We start from the raw sequence: 10785 nt of genomic DNA on the forward strand, positions 1-10785 counted from the left end.
GTTAAACACTATGACAGTAAAAACAAGTTTTGCAGAATATTTATTTGAAAATAAAAGAAATCTTTTGTGCAATAGCAAGCTGCCGGGGAGTAAATAAACTCGTCGGAAATTTTGTAACATGGCTCATATATATAAGAAGATGGTCAAAACGGATCTGCCCAGAATGCCCAAATCAAAATGAGCCAGAATTTAGTAAGAACTTCAGACCTATGTTAGACAGGAAGCATCTTGCAGAGACATGACCAAGTCCAAGTGGTGAAGGACCACAATCACGTTTTCTTCGGGGGAACCAAAAGTTTAAGATTCTCCGACAAAAATAAATGGACATGTGACCACAGTCACTTTTCCTTGGGGATATCAAAACATAAAGATTTCCCGAAAAAATCAAGTAGGTATGTGATTTGCCCACTATCAAAAAAGACTTGGACCCAAATATACCTATAAATAAAGCGTAAATGGGAACAAAAAAACCACACAAGATTAAAACGAAGTTTGGAACCAAATAAAATGTACTTTACATATTTTAAGGTTTTCAAAAGACGTATCAAGGTAATAAAAAATCAACTGAAGATTTTCAAAGATCTCTATAAACAATTAAAAGAAGTAGGGAATGCGATCTCAGTAGATATGATACAGACACATATCTATTGGTTATGCCAGGAGATAAAGATGGAAGAACAAGCTGTATCTAGATTAATGATCTATAAAAAGACAACTCAAGAAAAGAGGAGGGACCACTCAACAACCCATTCGATCCACTCAAGAGATAATGTCAACCACAGCTGGAAGGCGATAAAGAAAAGTTAAGGCAAGAATTTGAAGTCTGGAATTCAAATCCTCACAGGACTTCTATAAATACCAAGACATAAGGAAGATGAAGGCATCATTCCACCTCTTCATTTTCTTTCGAATAGATTGTAATATTTTCTCTTCCTAATTTATGTGTATTGTAATTTCGACTACTATAAGTAGCTAAACAAGTTCCTTCTCCTCTACAGGAGGTTACTATGTAATAATAATTTGTTATGTTAAAATAAAAAGACCAAGGGTTTTGCCCCTCTCATGTATTATTATCAAATTGAACAACTTTAATATACACCCCGAGGTAGGAAACGAAACAGGGTTGTGCTAGGTGCTGTTGAAGAAATTCACGATATGAACCATCTGTTGCGACTGCGTGGTTAGGCTGTGAGAAACAGTTTGTAAAACCCAGTGGATATAACCCGACAGTACTCCGGTCAAATAGGTAAATTGTTCAATGTATAATACGGAAGCATGATGGGTCATTTATAAAAAAAATTAAAAAAAATTCAATCATTTGAACATGTTATATAGGCCAGAAACCTTGCGTAGTAGTATGTTTTTAGGCTATATGTCTTTAAGAACAACATCGATGTGTAGAACAATGTCACGTACCATAAGTTGAAGATTAAGGATATTTTTGGAAATTTTAAAAAATTAGGGAATTAAAACAAAGATTTGAGGGGATGGGGAGTAAGAAGAAAGTTGAGTATGGAGATGAGAATTTATCGTAAAGTTGCCGAAAAAACAACTATAAATAAATAAACATATAAGCTATTCTCATTGCAATAAATTAGTGTGTAGATTATCGGTCACACCCATTGCAAGAAAAGTTATGGGTCACTTATTTTTTTTAAAAAAAATTAGTGCTATAGAATGATATGTGAAGCTGTTAACCAATTATTAATGTTTTTATTAGTGTATAAAGTGTTTTACACATATATTAGTTTGTAAGGATTTTATAAATGTAATATGAACTTTTAGAAAACTATTATTCATCTATTTTATAGATTTTTTATTTAATGAAATTTAATTTTGAAATTACATTTAAAATGTAATAAAAAATAATTTCAAAAATGAAATTTTGAATCTAAGTAAAACTTGTTAATAGATTGCAAGTGTTTCAAATACATTTTGAATCTTTAGTTTTTTTTTAAAACAAAATATGACCAATATCATTTTGACAAACATCCCCTTATTAATATTTTAGATTCGATTTATTACATTAAATTCAAACCTAACTTCTATGAACAAATTTATTGATTATTTAATGTAATGAGTTTTTTTGCTTATATATATAATTTATTACATTAAGTTCAAGCTTATCTCAACTTAAATTTTTGGATCCATCTCTGACTAAACATACCTCACTCAATCCCATAATCTTAAAACTTGATTTGTATGTCAATCTGGAAATGATTGACAATATATTCTGAGACATTAATTGATTACATATCTTGATTTAACTCGATAATTTACTTAAGTTTTAGAAAAGATTAGAGCTAAAATCATTATATCATCCATATAAATTGAATAATAATATATATATATTATTTGTCTCATTCCACGAGTCAAACAGTATTCGTAACTAAATTGACAAAATATTTCGAGATCGGATAGCTTCAACGGATACCACTTGTATTGAAAATACTGATACGATCATTATATNCACATTACTTGGTTGTCGTTAAATTACAAACTAGCTCTATACGACCATTAATTAAACCTCATCATATATCATCTTCTGTTTGTGATGAATGTATTTCTATTTGAACTTGTCGATACAACACATGCAGGAGTTCTTTTAAGAGTGTAACCAAATCAATGAAATATTTGTCCCTAACACAAATTTAGATAAGAAGAGAAGAGAGTGGATCACCCCAAAAAAATGTTAAAAAACCTCTGTTTGAATGGACCAATTCCATTACAATGATTTCTTCTTTGACATCTCTTCACGACAAAAAATAGGAGATGGTCTGATATTGAAATAAGTAGCGAAAGCAAGGTAAACGCAAGACAAACCTACATAGACTTTAAACAAAAGGAGGGAATAAAAGGTAAGGTAAGTGAAGATACCGGTAACACTGAGTACCACTGCACAGTTGGCCAAGCATCCGAGTGTTGAAAGTTCATCTTCGGTCCCTTGATTAGGAAAATGGCCATTAACTATGAAATCAGTGAGCAGTTGATCTTTGAGTTGAAACGCATCCATCAACCAGGAAGAGATCTCTGATTCCGAAGAGGGTATTTCCTCGTGACGGATACGTCGGAGGTGTATGTGTACTTCGGAAGGGTCGACACCAAACACATTATCCAAGAAAGTAGGACAGTTGTTCTTATACGCGATAGTAATGTCATAAACTGCAAAATTTTGTGGTGCAATGATGTATGATCTTATGAAGCAACAAATATGGAAAGAGCATGTTTACTGGTCAACTGAATTTTACGCACTTCTATAGAGAAATCGTGTGTGTTATTAGGGAACCGGGGTGGTGTAGGACTTGATGATTGTCGTTTTATTGAAAATTAAAGTCGTCGGTAATTTGTGCAACTACATACAAGAATTTAAATGGCACATTTCGATATTCTAGCAAGGGGCAATTGTTTAGCTATATTTCGCTATCGGTATCTGAGTTCAGGACAAAACTTTAACTCCCATGAGTTTTAAGTTGGTGCCAATATTGTTAGAGAGAATGTTGTGTGTGGTTATATGATTTAAAATATTTGAATTGGATATTGCTTTTCGTAAACAGCAAGTCTTAATACTAATGAAACTACCAGCACTTTGTGAGAGTTTGTCAAACTAGTAAGAAATAGCTTGCACCAGTATATTAGACCAAATTTGTTGCAATGCTTTGCGTAGGCAACCACACTGGAAAGGCCACCATATGTGAAAACTTGAACTAATAGAGATGTAAGACATTTATGTTTTAATATGTGAATCCCTACTTGGCCTGCTACGCACGGACATGGGTTTATTTCCATATTTAACTCATTGATTGGCGGTATTGAGATGGGGGACCTCCTATACTGCTACAATATCAAATCAGCACATTATCTAAACCTTAACTAGAAATACTCGAACAAATCAATAGTTTCAGTACATTTTCTTTTGTTTCACCTCAGGTTTGACCTGCTTATAGACATTCACAAAGTCCGAATGAATATGTTGGGATTTTAATGGCTGTTGCGTGATTGCAACACGTGCTGGCGATAATGAGTAAGTGTCTGAGAAAAATTTAGGCTGCCTTAACCACTTGCGACAATAAGCTTTTTAAATTACCAACACAATGACAAAGAAGGGGGCAGTCAGTACCTGCATCTAGAGAATCCCTCAAGATCTCCAAGCAAGTGTGCAGACCTCTTGTCTTTGGTAGTAACACATTTTTCAGAACTGGTAATCCGTTCTCCTTAGCGAACTTTTGACTTTTTCTGCATTTCTCATCGCTGTGTCAAAAATGCAAGGTGAATGTTATATAGCCGGGATCCAAAAGTTTTCAAGAAAATATACAAAAGAGATGGTGCCTGAAGATTGACAAACAATTCATTTTAGCAGAACACAGAAAGATTGTAGTAAAGGGGGCGGCTTCGAATAAATGTGATGAATATACTTTGAAAATTTAGAAAGACAGAAGGATTGATGAGGTTTTACGTAAAATCGGTTCCTTCGGGAAAGACAGCAAGCCAGAGTGGATCCTGACGATTGGTAAATGTAGAAAGCATTCGGCGCATCACCTGTTCATCAACCTCCCACTTTCTCTCCACTGGAATGAACTCAAAAACGTGAAATCCCCAGCCAAAGAGTGGCAGTTTCATCAAACTGCTTTTGAGAACATATCTTATGTAGCCCAAGCACCCTTTCCGCAGAGCTAGATCCCACAGATACATCCAGTCTACCTCAGTTCTGTGGTTGGCTATAATCAAAACATTCTTCTCTAACGGAACTTTCTCGCCCGAAAAGATTACTTTAACCTTGTTTATCTTTTCAAATAAGAATGGCCAAAGGCCAAGCCAAAGACCAAAGAGGAAGGTTACTAATTTCCTACTGTAATGTACACTAAATAGGCGTGTGAATACAGCGGCCGGGGGCACGAAATAAACTAAGAACATAAACGCAGTTGAAATGTAAACTGCTAAACATAGAAGACCCCTAAAGATCCTAAAAGGGGTCAATGGGAAATGCTTTAATCCTTTGTCGGAATTGAGGGACTTGCTAATTTCCATCGTTGTCGGGTGAATCTTTAACCTTCGGCCACCACACCAGCAAAAACAAAAGATGCACCCTACAGACTATTTTTTCACCTTAAGTTTCTAGGAGAACAAAGAACTGGTCAAAACCCATACAGAAGTTCACACATCGTGGAGCTTGTACCTGCGATTAGTGACAAAAATAAATAAAGTATAAATGGCCGAACCATAATCACTACAATATTAATAACATCAAAATCAGGTTGACATTTAAAGATATGATCATAATAGGAGCGACCAGACAAACTTGCTGGGACCGTTCATTTAACAATGAATTCACTGAAAATTCAACAGTTCACACAGCATTTAATGTTAGAACAGCGCATAAAGATTATAGTTAAATGTAACCACTTTAAAAATCACATAAAATGTAAAATATCTTGTAAGAAATGTTAAATTATTACGCTTGGGTTTCATCTCGTGTCAGAAGTATAAGAGGAGAAGCATGCAAAACAAAAACAAAAACCCAAAAAAAAAAAAGAAGAAGAAGATTGCAATGAGTGCATCTGTGAGACGCTTGACATGGAGTAGTTGAAGAGAGAGTGGGGGCCGGGCTTTTATGGAACGGAGAAAGAAAACGATGGTACAAGGAAGTTGTGGACGAGCTGTGTATTTGGACTTTGGATGGAAAGCAATATTGTCGGCCAAACACAACGAGATTTAAATGAACTTAATAGTCTTTCACCTAAAAATTTGGTAAGAGTAACCCACAAAAATCTATCCAATTTACCAGAAATTACCTTGAAGTTTAGATCCATGAAATAGAAAATTGAAAATAAAAAAATGAAAAGTGCCCCCAAATCATCAGAAGCTCTGATTCAATCGAGAAAATTTATCAATAAGAACTCAACTTGATACTCTTGAGAAATTAGACCGGATGATCAAAGAAAAACTCATAAAAAAATCATGGATATACCTGTTTTCATCAACCAAACTGGAGTTCGGTAAGGCTATTTGATGTTATCGAGCGACTTTTATATCAAAATAATTTTTTTTCTTATTTAGCTCTAGCTACTGCTGCTTAAGAAGAAGAAAATCCAATGCAAGATTATGCAGCAAGTACAAATGTTTGGGTGTCATTATTCTTAACTCTTAACCAAGCCTTCGAAAATTAAGCTGTCTAGTGGAACATTGATGAAGCTAATGCCACCAAGAACTCCACCACGACATTCTCGCTGCAGCGGAACCAGGACATGGCCAAGCAAAGCTCACACGGGGTTGATGGAACGTACTACCACCAGATTTAAAATTAGTCTTCCGTATTACTACAATCTCACCAAACATTGGAAGGGAATGGTTTTTTAAAGTTCTATACTTCGTTGAAAGGGTTCTCATTTTACAAAAACTGATATCGGTTAATTTACGGTCTTAATCCAATAATTTGTATTTTTTTCGATTTTATCCTTTTTATCATAGTACAAGTGGAAACGAAAAATGATGATGTGTCACAAAAAATTGCAAAAGATAATGTCTCGCCAACATTCCGAAGAAAAAAGACTAAATTGAAAATAAAAAATTGGTGTAAATTAGTAGACTGAAACTATGCATTGACGAATACCATGATCAAAAAATAAAAAATATGTAAGTTAAATCACCAAAAATATAATTTTCCTATTTGCAAGAGACCATAATAGTGAATGTGAGCGACTAGCCCACATTTCCGGTACCAAACTAGAAAGCAAGTACTCCTTTTCATATCACACATACTTTAAATTTCCCACAGTAAACTTATTACCCATATTAAGAAATGTAAGCATCACAGCGAATTCCATTTGACTCTGATTTTGCAAGTAGATAGAATCTTACCCACAAAGAGAACATCCAAATAATCAAGTAGCAGACAAAATTCCGTAAACATCTATGATTTTGCTAATTTTCCCACCTGTTCACTTCATATTAGAACACAGCTTCTTTCTTGAAAAGAGAGGAAAAGAACACTCGAAAATCTTCAGCATATTTGCTGCAGTCATGTTTTATCTTGACATCTAACCTAAAACATTACATGGGTATTTCAAAATATAACCATTTTGAACAGTATTCGACTGAAACGTGAAGTTGAACAGATTTCATCATATGGCAGAAAAAGCACAGATAGAGAGAGGAATCCTTCTCATTTTTTGCAAACAGAACTCTCTCTATTGTATTCAACCAATTGATTTTGGGAATGATTTGAAACTTCCAGTTCAAATAGCCTTAGGCATCGGCTACACTTGAAATCCATTGCACCAAAATCCAAAATAAAATGGATTCAAATTCAAGATTGATTGTATATCATAATTTGATTCGAGGGAAAAAAATCGAAATTCGGGTTTTGAACAATATCAATATCGCTGCATTATCCATCATAATTGTAACTGATCCCTAGTTAAAATCACTCACACGACTAAAATGGATCTCAAATCAAGATTCCAAAATCACCCAATCCATAAATTCGATACATAACAGGGTAAAAAGTTTGAACAGACTCCTCATTTCTCAACCATATGTAGTCATCACAAGTCCAGAAACTAAACTCGGGTATGCCCACAGTCGGAAACAAATCTCAAAAAAAAATTCTTATCAAAATATGGAATAAACAACAACAAATCCAAATCCAAACCAAATGAAATTTAATAAACATCAATACATTTTCGTACCTTATACTACTACTACTACTTCATTAACACAGTCAAAGCAGACGAGAATTCAATCTAATTCCATCAAAATTCAAAATTTAAAATAAAAACGAGTCCAACTAAATCAACTACAAATTCGGTCAAAAAAAATAGAGGGAGATTTTACCTATTTTCCCGTCAAATCCAAGCGAGAGAGCCGAGTTTGGATGGATCGGAGTTTGAATTCCGAATGATTATTTAAACAAACCAATAAAATTTTGACTAATGGAACATCGTATTTATAATATTGTTTTGGGAAGTTGGACTATGTGATGTGTATAGATGATATCCGCTAGTGTTATCTTCTAACAACCAACTACAATCATAATATAATTAATATTAAATAATATATATATATATATATATATAGATTGTTTCATCCAAAGATTTGGTGTCAATTGTATTAGACACTTGGCATCATATCTTCACTTAATTTTACTACTTATAAATACAATCATTCCATCAGAAAAAAGGGTAAAAAAGAAAGAGTAAATGGGGTGAGAAAATGCCCAAAAAAAATGAGGAAAAGCCTTGAAAAAATTAGTGAACTTTGTCGAAAAATTCTAGAAATTTTACCTAAACTTCCTATCACACCCAAAAACACGATGGTGCGGGAGGTGTAGCAAACAGTTTTACGGATTGCTTCAAAAAAATCATAAACCGAGAGTATCGACAAAGATATACATCAAGAAATAATCTTTTTAGGTTGCATGTTCATGCACTTGAAACTCTTGCTTAACCCTTAGTTAGGTTTCAGTTGCAACTGAGATGTTGTCCCTAGTGTTGAGTTGAATCCATGCATGCCAGTAAATTGGTCGGAAAGTCATTGGAAGCGCTTATTTTCCTGTAGCAAAAGCTAGCCATCCAGTTTAAAAATTCATATTATGTGCAAATTATGTGGTTTTTTCTCGGAAAACTTTGTATACAAAAGTTGTAGATATTGATGAATGTAGCCTGCCTGAAAAATATCGGCCGCGTGTGGCGTTGGAATCATCGTCACGCGCCGTCCCGATGTCAGGAATTTTCGTATCCGAAGGTTTCTTCACTTTTTCTAGACTATAATTTCAAATTTCAAAGCTTTCAGGCTAGTCTCGGAATGTCTATGAGTTTTTGGAGGAAAAACAAAATCAATTTCCATGAAGTTTTGGGATTGTTAACTTCAATTTTGATGCTTCTAGATTTCAATCATGCATAATGTTTTTGAACTTAATTATAGAAAGAAAATTGTTGAACATGATACCAAGTATGCTCAAGGTTCAGTCAATGGTCGGATACAGTAGTGAAAGTCTATTTTTTGGACATGAAAAACCCATAGTAGACGTCTGAAATATACGATCGGGATAAAATGAGTTTAGAATTTGAAAAAACTTTATATACAAAAGTTATATCACTTTACAAAATACACCTACTATGAATATTTCAGAATTTTTGGAATTAATTTAGAGTTGTTATGATTTTTCTCATAAATTTATAGTTAAATCCAAGCCCAAATTTAATCTAGATCTAAACTCAGGCAAATCAATTATCTAGGAATATTACTAACACATGAATTATCAAAAAATTGATGAATATAGGAATATCGAAGTAATTGGATTGTCAAAGAAAATCACTGCGTAATATAGGAAGGTGATGTTTATTATCGATCTTATTTAAAATGTCTTGTTTAACATTTATCCTGGAATTCATCGTAATTCTCAACTATTAAAATTTCCATAAACTGCAATACATGGAATAAATCGAACTCTATATGTGTTAATAAATTATTATTACCCTTAAGTTTTGGTGATTGATAGGCTCATAATAGTTTGTATTTTTATTGTCATATATCTCATTGTTACAACTACCAACATGCTTAATTGACACATTTTTATGTGATTTTATTGTAGAAGAAAGTTTTCTACTCTTACGATAAATTTGGGCTAAAAAAGGTGATTTTATATCACAATTAAAGTTGCCGATATGATCTTAGTGGGAATCGTAGAGTAGAAAAATTCAGAAGATGTTTTTGGATAAGGCGTGGTCACGCCTTGTGACGATTCCTTGGCTGCCTAGTGAGAAATATGGAATTTTTATATCAAGGAAAATAATATCTTTTATTTTTTAATGATTAGGTTTAATTTTAGATAATTGGGCTTTGATATTATTTGGACCCAATTTTTCCTTCTTTGACTTACACAACTCACGTACAAAAGGAGGCGGCAAGAGAGAAGGAATATTCACAAGAAAGAACTCTACAATTCCTTCCACCAACACACGTGAAAGAAGAACAAGAAAGGCGCAATCTCCCACACCTAAACCATGCTTGTCCTCAAGCATAAAAGAATTTGATTCATTATTTCAACTCATTATCCTCTTTCTGCTTCATTTACTTGTCCGAAAAATATTTTGTCATGCACCAAAGCAATTTAATTTTTAAGCACCTAACATACCAACATCATGAACAATTGCTTTCATCCGAATGTGTAAAAATAAAAATGCATAGGGTCCAATTGCTCCTCACAGGATTCGTACATTTCACTCATAAGTGTCTAGGTATATATCAAGAAGCTCTCATGTCAAAACACTGGAAATTTTTACCATAAACTTGCAAATATATCACATCCTCCACCAAATGAATGAATTCAAATGCACAAACAAGGGCTATAACTGGGTTGTACTGTGGCTAGAGGTAAGGTAAGAAAGAAGTAACAACGGTTTATGGAACTGAAGAACACATACACACTTTCCACAACGACAATTGTATCCAGCTAACTATAACATTTTCAATCTTATTATCACATCCAAGAGCATTTTTTCTTCATTGCTCTTATTTTCCTTCTCATTCTCCTTCTTTTTTTTTCTTTTTCATATATATATATATATATATATATATATACAATCAATTATTTTCCTCGGTAGGCATAATAATAATGGTAGAAAACTTAAACACGCAAATAACCAAGCTGCTTTAAAGTAAAGATTACGTGATTACAATGTATGACCAACGTCGTTCCAAATAGTTGTTTGAGTTGGTGAAATACAAAAACATTTATAGTAAGAAAATTGCTTCTCGTTATCAATATTTTTTTGGATAAATTTGTCA

General features: G+C 33.5%; 1 protein-coding gene across 2 annotated transcripts; it reads right to left on the bottom strand.

The window, feature by feature from the left end:
* Positions 1-2666: 2666 nt before the first annotated feature.
* Positions 2667-7987, bottom strand: LOC140975255 (probable 1-acyl-sn-glycerol-3-phosphate acyltransferase 4). Of its 2 annotated transcripts, XM_073438858.1 has the most exons (5): positions 7831-7957; positions 7686-7739; positions 4454-5173; positions 4118-4248; positions 2667-3162 (listed from the first exon to the last, which is right to left on the bottom strand). In XM_073438858.1, exons 3-5 carry the CDS (start codon positions 5023-5025, stop codon positions 2726-2728), a joined length of 1140 nt encoding a protein of 379 aa, XP_073294959.1. In that variant the 5' UTR covers positions 5026-5173; positions 7686-7739; positions 7831-7957; the 3' UTR covers positions 2667-2725. The 2 variants fall into 2 exon arrangements, with proteins under 2 accessions (XP_073294959.1, XP_073294957.1); XM_073438856.1 differs by lacking the exon at positions 7686-7739 and having other exon boundaries at positions 7831-7987.
* Between the last annotated feature and the right edge of the window lie 2798 nt (positions 7988-10785).

This window comes from Primulina huaijiensis, chromosome 4 (genome assembly GCF_012295235.1).
Source record: "Primulina huaijiensis isolate GDHJ02 chromosome 4, ASM1229523v2, whole genome shotgun sequence".
In the NCBI taxonomy this organism is placed as follows: Eukaryota; Viridiplantae; Streptophyta; class Magnoliopsida; order Lamiales; family Gesneriaceae; genus Primulina; species Primulina huaijiensis.

Excerpts from the sequence above, each read along its gene's own strand:
- LOC140975255 (XM_073438856.1), bottom strand. The coding sequence starts at position 5,025 with ATGGAAATTAGCAAGTCCCTCAATTCCGACAAAGGATTAAAGCATTTC. Across the intron at positions 4,249-4,453 it reads CCCGAAGGAACCGATTTTAC|CGATGAGAAATGCAGAAAAA; the intron begins GTAAAACCTCAT and ends TTTTTGACACAG. Across the intron at positions 3,163-4,117 it reads GAGGGATTCTCTAGATGCAG|TTTATGACATTACTATCGCG; the intron begins GTACTGACTGCC and ends AAAATTTTGCAG.